This window comes from Dendrobates tinctorius, unplaced genomic scaffold (genome assembly GCF_039654945.1).
Source record: "Dendrobates tinctorius isolate UK_male_01 unplaced genomic scaffold, ASM3965494v1 ptg000200l, whole genome shotgun sequence".
Taxonomy (NCBI): Eukaryota; Metazoa; Chordata; class Amphibia; order Anura; family Dendrobatidae; genus Dendrobates; species Dendrobates tinctorius.
Genome location: NW_027361867.1, coordinates 1,245,909 through 1,266,291, shown reverse-complemented (window position 1 = coordinate 1,266,291; position 20,383 = coordinate 1,245,909). Strand labels below are relative to the sequence as shown.

General features: G+C 42.5%; 1 protein-coding gene across 1 annotated transcript in view; it reads right to left on the bottom strand.

Annotated features, from left to right (window-relative positions):
- Window positions 1-5,742: 5,742 nt before the first annotated feature.
- LOC141056812 (uncharacterized) overlaps window positions 5,743-20,383 on the bottom strand; it is a 34,120-nt gene continuing 19,479 nt past the window's right edge. The window contains exon 3 of the mRNA XM_073553291.1: window positions 5,743-6,892. Coding sequence (XP_073409392.1) covers window positions 5,871-6,892 — 1,022 coding nt within the window. The 3' untranslated portion in view covers window positions 5,743-5,870. The remainder of the gene's footprint in view (window positions 6,893-20,383) is intronic.

Genomic DNA, 20,383 nt, shown 5'->3' with positions numbered 1-20,383 from the left:
CCTTGAATTTATCCTATAAAACTCCCATATAATATTCTCACCTTGAATTTATCCTATAAAACTCCCATATAATATTCTCACCTAGAATTTATCCTATAAATCTCCCATATAATATTCTCACCTTGAATTTATCCTATAAAACTCCCATATAATATTCTCACCTTGAATTTATCCTATAAAACTCCCATATAATATTCTCACCTTGAATTTATCCTATAAAACTCCCATATAATATTCTCACCTTGAATTTATCCTATAAAACTCCCATATAATATTCTCACCTTGAATTTATCCTATAAAACTCCCATATAATATTCTCACCTTGAATTTATCCTATAAAACTCCCATATAATATTCTCACCTTGAATTTATCCTATAAAACTCCCATATAATATTCTCACCTTGAATTTATCCTATAAAACTCCCATATAATATTCTCACCTTGAATTTATCCTATAAATCTCCCATATAATATTCTCACCTTGAATTTATCCTATAAAACTCCCATATAATATTCTCACCTTGAATTTATCCTATAAAACTCCCATATAATATTCTCACCTTGAATTTATCCTATAAAACTCCCATATAATATTCTCACCTAGAATTTATCCTATAAATCTCCCATATAATATTCTCACCTTGAATTTATCCTATAAAACTCCCATATAATATTCTCACCTTGAATTTATCCTATAAAACTCCCATATAATATTCTCACCTTGAATTTATCCTATAAAACTCCCATATAATATTCTCACCTTGAATTTATCCTATAAAACTCCCATATAATATTCTCACCTTGAATTTATCCTATAAAACTCCCATATAATATTCTCACCTTGAATTTATCCTATAAAACTCCCATATAATATTCTCACCTTGAATTTATCCTATAAATCTCCCATATAATATTCTCACCTTGAATTTATCCTATAAAACTCCCATATAATATTCTCACCTTGAATTTATCCTATAAAACTCCCATATAATATTCTCACCTTGAATTTATCCTATAAAACTCCCATATAATATTCTCACCTTGAATTTATCCTATAAATCTCCCATATAATATTCTCACCTTGAATTTATCCTATAAAACTCCCATATAATATTCTCACCTTGAATTTATCCTATAAAACTCCCATATAATATTCTCACCTTGAATTTATCCTATAAAACTCCCATATAATATTCTCACCTTGAATTTATCCTATAAAACTCCCATATAATATTCTCACCTTGAATTTATCCTATAAAACTCCCATATAATATTCTCACCTTGAATTTATCCTATAAAACTCCCATATAATATTCTCACCTTGAATTTATCCTATAAAACTCCCATATAATATTCTCACCTTGAATTTATCCTATAAAACTCCCATATAATATTCTCACCTTGAATTTATCCTATAAATCTCCCATATAATATTCTCACCTTGAATTTATCCTATAAAACTCCCATATAATATTCTCACCTTGAATTTATCCTATAAAACTCCCATATAATATTCTCACCTTGAATTTATACTATAAAACTCCCATATAATATTCTCACCTAGAATTTATCCTATAAATCTCCCATATAATATTCTCACCTTGAATTTATCCTATAAAACTCCCATATAATATTCTCACCTTGAATTTATCCTATAAAACTCCCATATAATATTCTCACCTTGAATTTATCCTATAAAACTCCCATATAATATTCTCACCTTGAATTTATCCTATAAAACTCCCATATAATATTCTCACCTTGAATTTATCCTATAAAACTCCCATATAATATTCTCACCTTGAATTTATCCTATAAAACTCCCATATAATATTCTCACCTTGAATTTATCCTATAAAACTCCCATATAATATTCTCACCTTGAATTTATCCTATAAAACTCCCATATAATATTCTCACCTTGAATTTATCCTATAAATCTCCCATATAATATTCTCACCTTGAATTTATCCTATAAAACTCCCATATAATATTCTCACCTTGAATTTATCCTATAAAACTCCCATATAATATTCTCACCTTGAATTTATCCTATAAAACTCCCATATAATATTCCATCCTTGAACGCACGCCGCGTGCATCATGCTTTTGTACAATTTGTGAATAATATATATAGGTTCTCCTCATCTGAGTTATTTTTCATTGTCAACAACATACGATTTTCCTGTCATTCATTTCTCACACTCTCAGTATAATAATGACTTTTCCCTGTGTGGGATTTTTGATAAAAAGGTTGACAACTAGTTGGACAACCCCTTCTCATTCCTCATGTTTGGTCCTGTTACAATAAAAACACTTACACAAACCTCCCATGCTGGCTCCGTTTCAGTGGTGTCGGCACTTGTGTTCTTCTGTCTCTTTTGAGGTTGTTACATCATGTGAGCCCTGTGCCCAATCAGCGCTGACGTCACTGTCCCCACCTTTGGACAAATCAAGCATCATGAGGCCGTCAGAGAGCAGCCGCAGCCCTGGCTTCATGTTGATGTCCAATACATCCGAAGGCAGGAACAGTGAAGCTGCCGGTGATTGGGTGCAGGGATCGTGTGATGTGAGAACCTCACATAAGCCCCGGGACAGTGAGTCTCAACACCACTGAAGTGGAGCCGGCACGCCAGCGGAGTATGAGTGTTTTTATGTTAATGAGGCCAAACATGAGGAATGAGTTCACTGAGAAAAACAAATATATATATATATACCGTATTTTTTGGACTATAAGACACACCTAGGCTTTAGAGCAAGAAATTAGGAAAAAAAATTGAAGCAAAAAATGTAGTCAATTCTGTACTTAATATCCCCTATCCTGGTATGCATGGCCCCCTCATCCCTACCCTGGTATGCATGGCCCCCTCATCACTACCCTGGTATGCATGGCCCCCTCATCCCTACCCTGGTATGCATGGCCCCCTCATCACTACCCTGGTATGCATGGCCCCCTCATCCCTACCCTGGTATGCATGGCCCCCTCATCCCTACCCTTGTATGCATGGCCCCCTCATCCCTACCCTGGTATGCATGAATCCCTCATCCCTCCCTGTTGTGAATTCACTTTCTGGCCTACCTCTGATTACTAGTGAAGGTAGTGGAGCTGGTTCTCTTTCCGGGCTCCCTCTGGTGGCTACTGGAAGTAATGGAGCTGTACTAATTAACAGAGGCCTGCCACCTGATGATGAGGAGGATGACTGGATATCTGTAATTTCTGACTGGATTTAAGACAGCTGACTCCCTCTATCCCTGCTGGTGACTTTTTCCTGCCTCCTGAGGTCTTAGTTTCCAGCTCAGTCCCTTCATGCTCAGCTAAGTGCTCTTTTGCTATTGTTCACATTTGATTTGGCTTTGTCTATTTTAGGTTTGTGTGGTCAGCCAGCCCCGGTGGGGGCTGTGCTGAATTTCCATCCTTATGTTACTGTTTGTGCCAGTTTGTTTTTGTCCCTTATTAGATTGTCCTCTTTTTGCTCTGCTTTCAGAATATACCAGAGTGCTGATATAGTGGGCGAAGTCTAGTGACTTCAGTATTTTTCTATCAGACGTGTTGTGCATTTTTTGCAGGGTTTTTTGCATGATTGCAGACAGAGTCCTTTCCTGTCCTGTCTAGTTAGTGTGGGCCCCATCGTTTGCTCAGTCTATTTTCCTACCTGCGTTTGTGTTTTCATCTTGTCTCACCGACAATATATGTTTGGGGGCTATCTATTCCTTTGGGGTCTGCTCTGGGACAGTTTAGATTTCCCCTTTCTTGCTTTAGGCTTATTTAGTTCTCCGGCTGTGTCAAGGCGTCTAGTATCATCGTAGGTACGCTCCACGGCTACTGCTAGTTGTGTGGATAGGATCAGGGGGGTCTGCAATCCGCTTAGTTACCAACCTCTCTGGTTTTCTGTGGCTTGGTCTTGCTTTCCTCCTCGGTGACCCAATCACAACACCTACCCTGGTATGCATGGCTCTCTCATCCTTATCCTGGCATGCATGGATCCCTCATCCCTACCCTGGTATGCATGGATCCCTCATCCCTATCCTGGTATGCATGGCCCCCTCATCCCTATCCTGGTATTCATGGATCCCTTATCCCTACCCTGGAATGCATGCCCCCTCATCCCTACCCGTTATGCATGGCTCCCTCATCCCTACCCTGGTATGCGTGACCCCCTAATCTCTATCCTGGTATGCATGGCCCCCTCATCCCTATCCTGGTATGCATGGCTCCTCATCCCTACCCTGGTATGCATGGCCCATCAACCCTATCCTGGTATGCATGGCCCTTGATCCTTATCCTGGTATGCATGGCCCTTCATCCCTATCCTGGCAGGAATTATCACTCTCATCCCTATACTAGTATGCATGGCCCCATCCCTACCTGGTATACAGGGCCCCCATCTTATCCTGGTATGCAGGGCCCCATCCCTATTCTGGTATGATTGACCCCCATCTCAGTCCTGATATGCATGGCGCAATCCTTATAATTGGCCACCACCCCCATCCTGGTATGCATGGCCCCATCAGAAAACATTAAAAAAAAAAAACACAAAATATTACACTTACCTACAGGCGCTCCCTCGCAGCGTCTGCTCCGGTGCCAGCAACTGCTTTATGCTTGTAAGCAGCACATGGCAGGGACGACATGCATTGCTCACAAGCAGAGCACAGCTGCCGGAGTACTCGCTGGGACTGTGCGCACAGAGAGCAGTGAGCATTCATTCCTCTTCAGTAGCGCGCAGTGTCAGCCACTGGCTTCCTGCTGCTACCGGTGGTCACGTGTGCCACTGCTTAAGAGAAATGAATATTCATTGGATTCATTCATTCATCAGAAGACTATTTATTATTGATCAATATTTAAGTGGGACTAGACGAAGAAAACCCTAAAATCATGTATCATGTTAACCGAAACAATCAGAAAACTAGCCACATATTGGCCGATCCCAGACCTCAAACTATATACTGTGTAAGTTTATAAGCCCCTCCAGTGTCAGGAATAGATAGTATGTGACAATACCGTATATACCGCTCAGGGAACACTTACCTTTCAGAGATAATTTCCATATTCATACTAAATAATGGCACAGATCTCCCAGACATTATGACTGCACATATCCCTAGTCTTTATAACGATATTGCACTCATTCCCTGACAGACCGCAGCATGGCCATTAGTTAGAAGCTGCTAATGATCTTTGGAGCAGGTAAGTTTTCCCTGAGTGGTACATATTGGGCCGTCTGAAGACTGAGTTTAGTCTAGGACAATTTGTCTGCACTACTAATTAACAGCTGTTACATTACCAAACTAGGGCAGTCCCTATAGGAGAAAAACACAAGAATTATACTGTATTGTCACATACTATCTATTCCTGACACTGGAGGGGCTTATATACTTATGAAGTATATAGTTTGAGGTCTGGGATCTGCCAATATGTGGCTAGTTTTCTGACTGCTTCGGATAACATGATTTTAGTTTTTTTTGACCAGATTCTCGCTTGAATATAGGTCAATATTAAAGAGTCTCCTGATGAGTCGCCTTTGGTGAGGACGGTGAAACCCGTAGAAATGAGAGGCTTGTAGAGTGAGTGTGTATACGTCACCTCACCCTATATACTGAACTGTGGGGCACATGATTTATTTATTAGTCACCTACTGTCTTACCTTCAGGGGGTGAATTATGGGTATAGTTTTACATTTGGAATTAATAAAGTTTAGTTTTATCCTTTTGTCAGCAAACATGAGGAATGACAAGAGACAACCCATTTAAGAAGATTCAATTTTGGTTTAAACTATTCGAACATTATAAATATAAAAAAAGGCTTCTCCCCTATGTGACATCTCTGATATTTATTAACACTTGATATCCAAGTAAAATATTTCCCACATTAAGAAAATAAAAAAGGCTTCTCCTCTGTGTGACTGCTCTGATGTCTAACAAGAAGCGCTTTCTGGTTAAAACATTTCCCACATTCTGAACAGGAAAAAGGCTTCTCCCCTGTGTGAGTTCTCTGATGTCTAACAAGAGGCGCTTTCTGGTTAAAACATTTCCCACATTCTGAACAGGAAAAAGGCTTCTCCCCTGTGTGAGTTCTCTGGTGATTAACCAAATTTGATTTATGGTTAAAACATTTCCCACATTCTGAACATGAAAAAGGTTTCTTCCCTGTGTGGGTTATTTGGTGTTGCTTAAGAGTCCCTTTACGGTTAAAACATTTCCCACATTCTGAACATGAAAAAGGCTTCTCCCCTGTGTGAGTTCTCTGATGTCTAACAAGAAGCGCTTTCTGGTTAAAACATTTCCAACATTCTGAACATGAAAAAGGCTTCTCCCCTGTGTGAGTTCTCTGGTGATTAACCAAATATAATTTCTGGTTAAAACATTTCTCACATTCTGAACATGAAAAAGCCTTCTTCCCTATGTGGGTTATTTGATGTTGCTCAAGAGTCCCTTTATGGTTAAAACATTTCTCACATTCTGAACATGAAAAAGGCTTCTCCCCTGTGTGGGTTCTTTGGTGTTGCTCAAGATTCCCTTTACGGTTAAAACATTTCCCACATTCTGAACATGAAAAAGGCTTCTCCCCTGTGTGGGTTCTTTGGTGTAGCGTAAGATTCCCTTTATGGTAAAAACATTTCCCACATTCTGAACAGGAAAATTCCTCCATTGCTTTAGGAGCAGTTTGTATTTTAATGCCTCTTTTGTGAGTTTGATTTTCCTTAGTAGTCAGTAATGAATCAGAAGATGGGACCTGTTTCATAGGATCAGATGACAGATCTTTGCTGTGAATGGATGATGATATATCTGGAGTAATGGCATTCACTTCAGTTGTATCTTGTAGGATTTCAAGATCATCAGATTTAACAATTGAAGATGTCAGCTGTCCCTCTGATCTCCTGATACAGTCATCTGCTAAGATAAAAAACAATTATTATTTTTTATTAAAATATCCTTGAGTTTTATATTTTTGAACACTTCTACTTAAACTGTCCATAAAAATGGCAAGCTATGTAAAAACTTTAATCATTTACCAAGACAATGACAGTTCACAGTCTAATAGAAAACCTTGTTGGATGAGCCAGTAGTGTGCGGTGTTCAACTGTTTGTTCATTCTGCCTCCCAAATATCGAATAAAAAAGAAACCAATCAATGTTATGTAGGCGAAAATAATACCAATTCTCATCTCACAAAAAACAAGTCCCCACTCAGGTCCATCATCTGTCAATGGAAAAACAGAGGTTCCCACACTATTAGTGGCTCAAAGGCTGCTGAAAAGCAACAAGGTTTCTATAAACCAATCCAGCAAAATCCGCTCTCACTTCGGAGTCTTGCAGTGTGCGCAAACAACATTTAGGATCCCTGTATTTAGCAATATTATAGAGAGAAGAACCCACTTAATTTGCGGTGTCTCCTGGAGCACAATCTGGGCACTATGTGCTGGGTAATAAAATGGCAGATGTGTAATTTTCACTCTCCAACATCCACTGCATGTTAATTTCTGGAAAGTGAATGTGGAGTCAAAATATTCACTCCTCCTACACATGTGGTCTAAATTGTTGGTACCCCTCGTTTAATGACAGAAAAACCCACAATGGTCACAGAAATAACTTGAATCTGATGAATGTAATAATAAATAAAAAATCTATGAAAATGAAGAAATGAAAGTCAGACATTGCTTTCCAACCAGGCTTCCACAGAATTAAAAAAATATAAACCTCATGAAATAGGCCTGGACAGAAATTATGGTACCCTTAACTTAACCGCTTCATGACTGCCAACGGTAGATAAACGTCGGCGCTAGCAGGGCTTTGTGCAATGCCGACGTTTGTCTATGGTCAGTGGTTTTGTGCTCATCAGGACCCCAACGTACCTTGTAACGAGGGGATTCCGCCGCACAATGCTTCCTGTGACCCCCGACCTCATTGAGACCTGATTGCTTCAGGACCTGATGACGTCAGCGTCACACCAGCCAATGAGACAAGTCACTAGGAAAGTTTGTTGTAGCAGTGAACTTTCCCGGGTGATCTGCCTCATAAAACCGCTGTTTCTCCTCAGATCTCCTGTCAGAGAGAGATTAGAGGAGAAACAGTGTTACAAGTGCTGCTGACAGGTAAGGCTGGTTAGGGTTAGTGCTATAGTTAGGGTCAGTGTAGGGGCTAAAGTTAGAGTTACTGCTAGGCTAAAGTTAGAGTTACTGTTATGCTAAAGTAAGGGTTACTATTAGGGTTAGGGTTGGGGTTAAAGTTAGGGTTACTGTTAGGGTTAATGTAGGGGCTAAAGTTAGGGTTACTGTTAGGCTAAAGTTAGGGTTGCTGTTAGGGTTACTGTTTGGCTAAAGTTAGGGTTACTGTTAGGGTTAGGGTTACTGTTAGGCTAAAGTTAGGGTTGCTGTTAGGGTTACTGTTAGGCTAAAGTTAGGGTTATGGTTACTGTTAGGCTGAAGTTAGGGTTACTGTTAAGCTAAAGTTAGGGTTTATTCTAAAGTTAGGGTTAGGCTAAAGAATTAGGCTTTTCTCAATTGTCTCCCCAATAATTTGGTCACGTCAGTCAGTCACTATACAGTTTTCTTTTTCCGGAAAAAAAATAAAAAGGAATAAAATGGCCCGTCAGTATTATAGTGCAGAGGAGGCTTATGCACTTTTATGTTCTGACAGCGAAGAAAGTGCAGTGTCAGATGGTGATGTGGATGTCGAGGGCTTTAGTAGCAGCGACAGTGATGACTCAGAAATAAGCAATTCATCAGCCAGAATCCACGATCTTATTATGCTAGGTCAAATTTATGGAACCAACTAATATCCTAGAAATGAAAAATTTTTTAGAACTTACATTCCCTATGGGGAAAGCAAGCATTCGGTCCTATCGCCCTGTTCAAGCCACCCCTATGTTTTCTGCTGTTCTTCCTAGGACCCGTTATGAAATGCTCATGAGATTTTGGCATTTTAATGACAATAGTCAATGCCTGCCCAGAGATGCCCCAGAACATGACAGACTATTCAAAATCAGACCCATCATCACAGACATGACAGAAAAGTTCTTGTTCTTAAAGCTCTACACCCCAACAGAAAACATTTCCATTGATGAGTCCCTTGTAAAATTCAAAGGAAGACTGCACCTCAAGCAATTTATTCCTTCTAAGAGGGCAAGGTTCAGAATAAAGCTCTATAAAATGTGCGAGAGTTCAACTGGATACACATCAGCTTTTCACATTTATGAGGGGAAAGAGAGCCAACTAAACCCACCAGGAGGCCCTACTTATCTGGGAACATCTAGAAAAATCATTTGGGAGCTAATAACTCCATTTTTACAAAAAGGCTACAATCTGTATGTTGACAACTACTACACCAGCATACCTCTATTTAAAAGTCTGGTTGAACATAACATAGGGGCTTGTGGGACCATTTGCAAAAACCGTCAGGGGTTTCCACAATCATTGGCCAACAAAAAGTTCCGAAAGGGGCAGTCAGGGACTTTACGTAATGGAGAGCTGCTTGTCCTTAAGTATAAGGATAAAAAAGATATTTTTATCCTGCGCTCGATCCACACAGATGCCACAAGGGCCACTGCAGACCAACAGGGATCCACTACTCCAAAACCTGTGTCTGTCATTGACTACAACAAATATATGGGGGTGTGGACCTTGCAGATCAGGTTCTACAGCCATACCAGGTGTAACGGGGTCTACCAAGCTGGAGTACCTCTTTCAGTACCACCCCGTGTTTTCAGAGGTCCGCTCTGCGTTGGCTGGAGTCTGAATGAATGGCGCTGGCTGGAATTCCTCTGAGTGCATGGGCGCATATAAAAGATCACTGCTTCTCCATATATTTCCAGTCTGACAACACTTTACTCACAGGACACAGAATATATCACACAGATACAGAGGGCCGGCCAATAGACAAGCGTCAGGCCAGACATGCATTACAAAAGCCGCAGGTGGCCGGAGCCTGCGGATATTTACTGTGTAAATTACAAAGGTGGGGGGAGGGCGGACACTGCTGATACATTAGGGACATGCATCTCACATGGAACCTATTATATATACATATAACTGCACAACATATTCTGGGTGCTGAGTGGTTCTGTAACACCAGTTATCAAGAAAATCATATATCTGGTATAAAAAGTTAGTAATTTAGTTGTTTCAGGTGGCCAAGTATAATTCTTTTGTCTTATACAAAAAAGCAGGAAATGCAGATACTTTCCTTGATTATCAGGAAAAGGTCACTGAAAATCTTCTTTGAAAATTTTGTCCCCGCCAATCCTTTAGAATCTGAAGTTGTCAGAAGACTCACTGAGCGACATTTTATTGCACTCATCCCAGTAACTGAAACAAGAAAGAACCCCCAGAGAAGATGTCGTGTATGTTCCTAGAGAGGAATGAGGCATGATCCCCGCTATTATTACCCACAATGCCCATCACTGCCAGCCTTATGCCTCCATGACGGCTTTACAATCTTCCACACAGAACCACGTTTTTGAACTGTTTTGACAATCAAGCATTTGGATTGTTTAGTGACAGACACATTTGAGTAGAGCTGACTTAACAATTTCCGGGGGTAGGTGGGGGGAGGTCTCCAGAGACACAAGCTGGGCACAATATATTGGGCACTACAATGACATTTTTGCAATTTTTGCTTGAAACTTCCACTACGAGTTTCTGGAAATCATCCATATAGTGAAAATGGTCACTATATCCATAGACGAATTCACAGAGTGGTGTCATTACGAAAATGGGGTCACTTGAGGGAGGATTCTGTTGTTCTGGCACTTAGCAGCTCTCCAAAGTGCCATAACGGCAGAATCCCTCCTGAAGTGACCCCAATTTTGGAAATGACACCCCTCTGCGAATTCATCTATGGGTGTAGTGACCATTTACCTATCTACCTATTTTCCAATGTAAAATCTGGAGATAAAACATTTTAGTGGTAAAAATATAATTGTTTTTTCTTCACTGCCCAATGGTATAATTTTCTATGGAACAGCAGTGGTGTCAGTATGCTCACTGCACTAGAGTTCGTTCAGGGAAGTATTTGGTAAAATGCAGTCACTTTTGGGGGCTTATGCTGTTCTGGCACCTCAGGGGCTCTGACAATGTAACATGTCACCCACAAACAATTCCAGCATTCCAGCAAAATCTGCACTTCAATATAGCGCTCCTTCTCTTCCGAGCTCTGCCATGCGCATAAACAGTGGTTTACCCCCACATATGGGGTGTCAGAATACTCAGGACAAATTGCACAACAACTTTTGGAGTCCAATTTCTCCTGTTACCCTTTGGAAAAAAAAAATGGAGGGCGAAAAGATCTTTTTTTTTTTTTTGGGAAAAAATATGATTTTTTGTTTTCACGTTTCTACGTAATTAACTTCTGTGAAGCACTTGGGGGTTCAAAAAGCCCACTACACATCTAGATAAGTTGGGGGTCTAGTCTCCAAAATGTGGTCACTTATTGGGGGTTTCCACTGTTTAGGCACATCAGGGGCTCTCCAAACGCAACATTGCATCTGCTAATTATTACAGCATATTTTACATTCAAAAAATCAAATGGCGCGCCTTCCCTTCCGAGCCCTGCCATGCACCCTAACAGTAGTTATCCCCACATATGGGGTATCGGCATGCTCAGGAGAAATTGCAAAACAAAATGTATAGTCCATTTTCTCCTGTTACCCTAGCGAAAGTAAAAAAAATTAGGTCTAAATGAAAATTTTTGTGAAAGAAACACCAAGGTTACTTACCGGTAGCCGGTTTTTCCGGAGCCCATGACGGCACACATGAGAGAGGGGATCCGCCCAGTCAGGACAGGAACCCTACTGAAGATAAAAGGGCGGTACCTCTCCCTCGCTTCAGTTGGTTTACAGAGCATGAGAGGCCCCCCGGGTTAGTACACATGGTAAAACTATCACCACATTATATCTAACTAAAAAAACACCCAAACTATAGTGCACACCAAAGGAGTGAAAAGGGGGGAATATACAGGTGCCGTCATGGGCTCCGGAAAAACCGGCTACCGGTAAGTAACCTTGGTGTTTTCCCGTCTCCCATGACGGCACACATGAGACTTTTGTAGAATAAGACACCTTAGGGAGGGACCACCGCTTGCAGCACCCTTCTACCAAAGGTTAGGTCAGTAGAGGAAGTCAGATCAAGTCGGTAGTGCTTAAAAAAGGTGGAAGGTGAGGACCAAGTAGCGGCTTTACAAATTTGTTCAATTGATACCTCAGCCTTCTCTGCCCAGGAGGTAGCCACGGCTCTGGTGGAGTGAGCCTTGATGCCTTCTGGAACCGGAGCGCCACTTGCGGAGTAGGATAACATAATGGCCTCCCTGATCCATCTGGCAATGGTACTCTTAGCTACCCCGTGCCCTTTTCTACTACCCTGAAAGGCTACAGAAAGGGACTGATCTTTCCTCCACTGACTAGTTACTGACATATATTGTAATATGGCTCTTCTTACATGTAATGTATGGAACTTTTGCTCCCCAGGGTTTCTAGGATTGTTACAGAACGCTGGCAAGGAGATCTCCTGAGTCCTATGAAACTTTTGGACTACCTTGGGGAGATAGGCCGGGTCTGGTCTTAGAACCACTCGGTCCTCCAAGATCTGTGTATATGGAGGACATATAGACAGAGCTTGAAGGTCGCTGACTCTTCGGGCTGATGTTAAGGCTACCAGTACCAGTACGTTCTATCATAGATTTGGGATGTTATAGGTTTCCTACTTTTCAACAGGGTGGAGACTAACCCTGGAGAGAATCCCTGGCGACTCAGTAGCACCCTCTCAAATTCCAGGCTGCTAGATGGAAGCCCTTCACCTGAGAGTGGACCACTGGTCCCTGGGAGAGCAGGTCTGGAATCTCCGGTAGTATCCATGGATCTGTCACTGACATGAGCTTCAGAAGGGAGAACCAAGGCCTTCTCGGCCAAAACGGAGCTATAAGAATTATTCTCGCTCGATCCTCCCTGATTTTCCTGACCACTACTGGGATCATTGTTATCGGGGGAAATGCATAGGCCAGGATGAACTTCCAGGGTATTTGTAGGGCATCTACTGCAAAGGGGTTTTCCCTTGGGTTTAGTGAGAACTTCCTGACCTTCCGGTTGTGTGCGGTAGCGAACAGGTCTATTTCTGGTTTGCCCCAGGCCTGAACTATTTGTTGGAAGACTTGGGGGTTTAGGGACCATTCCCCTTGTCTTAGGTGCCTGCGACTCAGGAAGTCTGCCTGTATATTTTCCGCCCCCTTTATGTGCAGTGCTGTGATGGATAACAGATGTTGTTCTGCTAGCTGGAAGAGTAGATCTGATATTTGCATGAGGCCCCGAGATCTCATTCCCCCTGGTGATTGATGTAGGCTACTACTGCTTGATTGTCCGTCATGACCCGGGTGTGGCGGCCCCGAAGTAAGGGAAGGGAATGTTTCACGGCTTTTTCCACTGCCCATAGTTCTTTTACATTTGAACCATGATCCCTTTCTAGCGAGGACCAGGTCCCCTGTATTGAGTGGGATCTCAGGTGTGCTCCCCATCCTGTGGCACTCGCGTCTGTTGTAATGATGTCCTCGACTGTTTTTTGCCACAGGACACCGGCTGTTAGATTCTTTTCTACAGTCCACCAGAGCAGGGAATCTCTTACAGCCACTGAGAGACATAGTTTGCCTTCTAAATGCCCTTTTAATTGTTTCTGTGCTGACAGAACTTCCCACTGTAGTTGCCTTAAGTGGTACTGCGCCCATGCTACTGCGGGTATGCATGATGTCAACGAGCCTAAAAGGGACATTGCGTTCCTCAGTGTCATATTTGGCCTTTGTATTGCTGTGCGAACTAGGCCCTTTATCTTGGTCACTTTGCTCTCTGGTAGGAAGCAGCGTTGTTGCTCGGAGTCCAATATCAACCCTAGGAAGGATTGCTCTTTTACTGGGGTTATCCTTGACTTGGGGATGTTTACTATCCATCCTAATCCTACTAGAATTGCTATCACTTCCTTCACTTGATGTGTGCAGTGGGACTCCGACCTCCCTATTACCAGAAAGTTGTCTAGGTATGGGACGATCACTATGTCCCTGGAAGGCAGAAAAGACATTACTTCGGCCATTACTTTAGTGAATGTCCCTGGACATAGAGCACTTTAGTGAATGTCCCTGGACATAGAGCACTACGCTCAAATATTTTTGATACTCCCGAAGAATTGGGATGTGATAGTAGGCATCTTTTAAGTCTATCACTGCCATGAGGCAATGCTGGAACGGGATCTTTGTGGCCGTGTTGATTGACTCCATTTTGAAGGAGCAATTGTCTACCCACTGATTGAGTCTCCTCAGGTTGACAATGGTTCTCCAAGAGCCGTCTGTTTTTTGTATTAAGAAGAGGGGGGAGTAGAACCCCCTTCCTTCTTCTTGCACTGGGACTTCCTGTAGGACTTGTTTTTTCACTAGTCCCAAGACTTCAGTCTCCAGGGCCAGCTGTTGCTCTTGGGCTTTCCTTCTGCGTGTCATTATGAAGGTATGCCTGGGCGGACGGATGAATTTTATTTTTAAGCCATCCTTGATTATATTTAGGACCCATGTACTGGGGGAGATATTTGCCCAGGCGGAAAGAAAGAGAGAAAGCCTTCTCCCTACCTCCGGCCCAACGTCATTGGGTAGATTTTTTTGGAGGAAGTGGAGGGCCCTTTAAACATATAGCCTGATCCTCTTCTTTCTTTAAAGTCCCAGCTTTTTCTATCTCCCGGGGGACGACCCCTGTTAAATCTCCTCCTCCGAAAGGGCTGCTTTTTATGTTCTCCTGGAAATCGGGGAAAGCTTTTCTTCCTATCCCCCGCATGTTCCAAAATCTCTTCTAGTTTTTTCCCAAAGAGGAATTGGCCATCGCATGGAATGGAACATAACCTATGCTTTGATGGCAAATCTCCCGGACACCCTTTAAGCCACATGGCTCGTCTTGCCGCGTTTGACAGGCTTGCTGCTCTAGCTGTTAATCTTGTGGAGTCTGCAGAGGAATCTGCTAGGAAAGCCGCTGCTCCGTGCACCAGTGTCAAATTAGACAGAATTTCGTCCCTAGGAACTCTATCCTTGATCTGGTCCTCTATTTGTTGCAGCCAGACCATGAGGGCACGAGCGGTACAGGTACCAGCTATCGCTGGTTTCAATCCACCTGCTGAAGCTTCCCAGATGTGCTTCAGGAAACCGTCTGCTTTTTTGTCATGCGGGTCTTTCAACACGCCAGAGTCCTCTAATGGTAGGGATACCTTTTTTGAGGATCTGGCTATGGCCCCATCAATTTTTGGGACTTTTTCCCAGGCTTCTGAATCCTTCTGCTCAAAAGGATACCTCCTCTTTGATGCGGAAGGTAAGCCCCCTGACCTCTCCGTTTTTTTCCATTCCCTGTCAATTAGTGCTTTTATTTTATCATTTACAGGGAAGGTACGTTTTCGTTTTTTCTTCAGTCCTCCAAACATTACATCCTCTAATGATTTGGGAGCTTTTTCCTTTTTAAGTAGTAGCCCTAATCGCTCTGACCAGTTTTTCCACATCCTCTGTTGGGAAACATGGACGGCCGCCTAGATCGCTGTCCGAGGAGGATTCTGAGGACTGAGTAGAGGAAGAGGAGGTGGAGGGGGACAAGGATCTTTCCCGCCCCTTCTGCCTTGGCGAGGCCTCTGAATCGGAGCTTCTTCTACGATTTCTTTTATCTTTCTTTTTAAGGGCTGCCTTTAAGGAACCTTTCACCTCCTGTTGAATTAACTGTTTAAGGCTAGTCACCAAATCAGGGGTCTCCTCCTGTATAGTTTTATTTATACAGTCAGCGCAGAGGTCTTTCTGCCACTGATCTGCCAGCGGGTGTTTACATAGGGCGCATTCTCTATTTTTGGTTTTGCTGCTGGCCTTCCTCGACCCCTAGTGATCAAACAGAGAAAATGGAACCCCGTTACCATAAGGGTGACAATCACGTAGATCACTCACCACCGCTGTCAATTAGGGGTACCGATCTCGGAGGCTCCTCACATGCACTCGTGACGTTTCTCCTGGACGTCTGAGTCATGCCGATTGCGTTTATGACTGCCGCTCCCACCACTTGAGCGACTGCTCCTGGTATGTTGGCGGCTCGGCCTGGCATCTGGCGAGAGGTCTTGCTGCTGCTGACGCTGCTGCTGACGCTGCTCGTCTTGCCCCACTTCCATCATGAAGCCTTGGGCATGAGTGCGTCTTCTGTGGTCATCCCCCTTTTGTAAGGGGGATCCACTGCACTCTCCGCCTCCTCCGGTTATCCCACAGCCCCTCCCCCCGCCATGCCGCCGGGATCTCCTTTCGCCGGCCGGCGTTATTTTCTATGGGCGCCGCCATCTTGGATTGCCGGCGCCGCCTCCCGACGTCACGCAGGCACGCCCCCTCCCAGCGTGCCCTGCGTGTGACGTCAGGGGAGCGCGATCCCTGACGCTCCTGGATGCGGCAGAGGGGGAGAGGGTCGGCGCGGCTCCACGGCAGAGCCCCAGGACCCCAGGCCGTGCTGCTTCTGCACCCGCTCGGATGCTGAGCCCCCTGGGGACCCGCGGACGGTGCTTCCCTCCCCCGACGCATGGCGCCCAGGACCCTGCCTGTTCTTCCATGCCGGCACAAGAGAGGGGCAGGTACGTGTTCCTTCAGTACACGGGTCCCTGTCAGGACAGGAAACCCAACTGAAGCGAGGGAGAGGTACCGCCCTTTTATCTTCAGTAGGGTTCCTGTCCTGACTGGGCGGATCCCCTCTCTCATGTGTGCCGTCATGGGAGACAGGAAAAAGTAAATGTTTATTTTTTTCCTTCCACATTCCATTCATTCCTGTGAAACACCTGAAGGGTTAATAAACTTTTTGAATGTGGTTTTGAGCACCTTGAGGGGTGCAACTTTTAGAATGGTGTCACTTTTGGGTATTTTCTGTCATATTGACCCCTCAAATTCACTTCAAATGTGAAGTGGTCCATAAAAAATGGCTTTGTGAATTTTGTAAAAATGAGAAATCGCTGGTCAACTTTTAACCCTTATATCTTCCTACCAAAAAAAATTCTGTTTCCAAAACAATCTCAGAATCACCAAGATACGTTGAAACCTTTTAGAGTTATGATCTCATAAAGTGACACTGGTCAGAATTGAAAAAATTGGACCGGTCACGAAGGCAAAAGCAGGCTCTGGCGCGAAATGTTTAATATTTTGTTGCACAACCTTTTGAGGCAATCACTGCAATCAAACAATTCCTGTAACTGTCAATGAGACTTCTGCACCTCTCGACAGGTATTTTGGCCCACTCCTCAAGAGCAACTGCTCCAGTTGTCTCGTGTTTGAAGGTTGCCTTTTCCAGACGACACGTTTCAGCTCTTTCCAAAGTTGCTCAATAGGATTTAGGTCAGGGCTCATAGAAGGCCACTTCAGAATAGTCCAATGTTTTCCTCTTATCCATTCTTGGGTGTTTTTAGCTGTGTGCTTTTTGTCTTTATCCTGTTACAAGACCCATGACCTGCGACTGAGACCAAGCTTTCTGACACTGGGCAGCACATTTCTCTCTAGAATCCCTTGAGAGTCTTCAGATTTCATTGTACCCTGCACAGATTCTAGAAACCCTGCGCCAGACGCAGCAAAGCAGCCCCAGAGCATAACAGTGCCTCCTGCATGTTTCACAGTAGGGACAGTGTTCTTTACTTGACATGCTGAGCTGATGTGCCTTGCCAAAAAGTTCCATTTTTGTCTCATCTGTCCATAGGACATTCTCCCAGAAGCTTTGTGGTTTGTCAACATGTAGTTTGGCATAATCCATAAATTGGCTTATGACATTTCGCTGACCCCTCATTGACCTGCCCCTATTATTACATAATGCATATAATAGCACTGATATTATTGTTGATAATGCCTATAATATTGTGGCTATAGTGAGGCTTAGAAAAAAAATTACATCCAGCAAATTGTCACCGGCGATGGCGGCGCCTGCGCAGTAGCATATATAAAAAAACAAAAAACAAATCTGAACTGAGAAAAGTAAGTTAATGTGTATGCACAATGTAAGTGCATATTAACACATGACCATTAACCAGAGAAAACGAAAAGCAAAAAACACAAATATCCTGCACTAAAAGTAAAAAATATACTGCAAATAATACATAAAGGTAATAATAATGAGGGTATTTAGTAAACATAATTTTGATCAAAATAATGTACAAGCCATCCCGCCACGTCACGGCAACCCTTGTGGGACAGTCCCTACTCTAGTATTCAGTATTTGTGCATTCAGTGCATATATGGGTGTGACCGCCCTCTTTCTGAGCTGGGAAAGCCATCCAGTCTGGCCTAAGCTGTTACTAGTGGTTCAGCCGCTCGACCCTTATTCACATTCACGTCACTTGGCAAGTGAAAAGGTTTTAAATACTAGAGTAGGGACTGTCCCACAAGGGTTGCCGTGACGTGGCGGGATGGCTTGTACATTATTTTGATCAAAATTATGTTTACTAAATACCCTCATTATTACCTTTATGTATTATTTGCAGTATATTTTTTACTTTTAGTTCAGGATATTTGTGTTTTTTGCTTTCAGTAGCGTCTATAAGTAAGAGATAGATGCTACTGGACAGACGCCGCCGGTGACATTTTGCTGGATGTAATTTTTTTTCTAAGCCTCACAATAGCCACAATATTATAGGCATTATCACCAATAATATCAATGCTATTATATGCATTATGTAATAATGGGGGCAGGTCAGTGAGGGGTCAGCGACCTGTCATAAGCCAATACAGAGGAATATGTAATCAGAGCACCACATAAAGCCCCGCCCACAGCCCCGCCCCAGAGCACAAGAATCTCTTTAACTGAAAACTACAAATAAAGATTAACCCCTTAAGGACCAAGCCATTTTGTAGGTTGATGACAGGCCTTAATTTTGAAATCGGACCACTGTCACTTTATGTGGCTATAACTCTGGAACGCTTCAACAGATCCCACTGATTCTGACAATGTTTTTTTCGGGACATTTTGTACTTCATGTTAGTGGTAAAATTTATTCGATATAATGCGTTTATTTATGAAAATGTCACAAAGGAGGAAGAAAAAGACCGGGTTTTTTTCAATGTATCCACGCTGACCACACAAGGACAGAAAAATTCTTCATAGCTGTATTGTGCTGACGCGTTTCGTGGCAGATCTGCCACTTCCTCAGGGCCAAAGAATTACAGTATCTGGTTACAGCAGCAGTTTTAAACAAAATCTTCATGACATCACAATTACATGCAAAAAGACATCACTTCCTGTGGAAACGCCCTGAGGAAGTGGCAGATCTGCCACGAAACGCGTCAGCACAATAAAGCTATGAAGAATTTTTCTGTCCTTGTGTGGTCAGCGCGGATACATTGAAAAACTCGGTCTTTTTCTTCCTCCTTTGTGACATTGGTATCTACAGGAGTCTGCAGCGACCACTGGTTCCTTTCACATTCTGCAAGGGGTTGTGACTGTTCACAACCTGTAACGGTGAGTGCACTAACCATGTATTGTCACCCAAAAAATTACTTTTATCGCCCTATGGGCGCTTTCTTTCCTTAATTTTTTATTTATGAAATTAAAAATAATGGAGATTTGTCAAAAATTTTGAAAATTTTGCAATTCCTAAAACATTTCATTTTTATGCCCTTAAATCAGAGAGTGATGTCACACAAAATAGTTAATAAATAACATTTCCCACATGTCTACTTTACATCAGCACAATTTTGGAAACATAATTTCTTTTTGTTAGGAAGTTATAAGGGTTAAAAGTTGACCAGCGATTTCTCATTTTTCTAACAAAATTTACAAACCCATTTTTTTAGGGGCCACCTCAAATTTGAAGTGAGTTTGAGGGGTCTATATGGCAGAAAATACCCAAAAGTGACACCATTCTAAAATCTGCACCCCTCAACGTGCTCAAAACCACATTCAAGAAATTTATTAACCCTTCAGGTGTTTCACAATAATTGAAGCAACGTGGAAGGAAAAAATGAACATTTAACTCTTTTTCCCAAAGATTTTAATTCAAACACAATTTTTTTTTATTTTGTCAAGGGCATCAAGAGAAAATGAACCACAATATGTGTTGTGTAATTTCTCCTGAGTATATCAATATCCCATGTGTGGAGGAAGACCAATCTTTAGGCGCACGGCAGAAGGGAAGGAGCATCATTTGGGGTTTTGAATGTCAAATTGGCTGGAATCGAGAGGGGATGCCATGTCACGCGTGGAGAGCCCCTGATGTACCTCAACAGTGGAAACTCCCCTTAATTGACCCCATTTTGGAAACTAGACCCCCCAAAGAACTTATCTAGATGTGTGGTGAGCACTTTGAACCCCCAAGGGCTTCACAGAAGTTTATAACAAAGAGCCTTAAAATTAAAAAATCATATTTTTTCCAAAAGAAAAATCTTT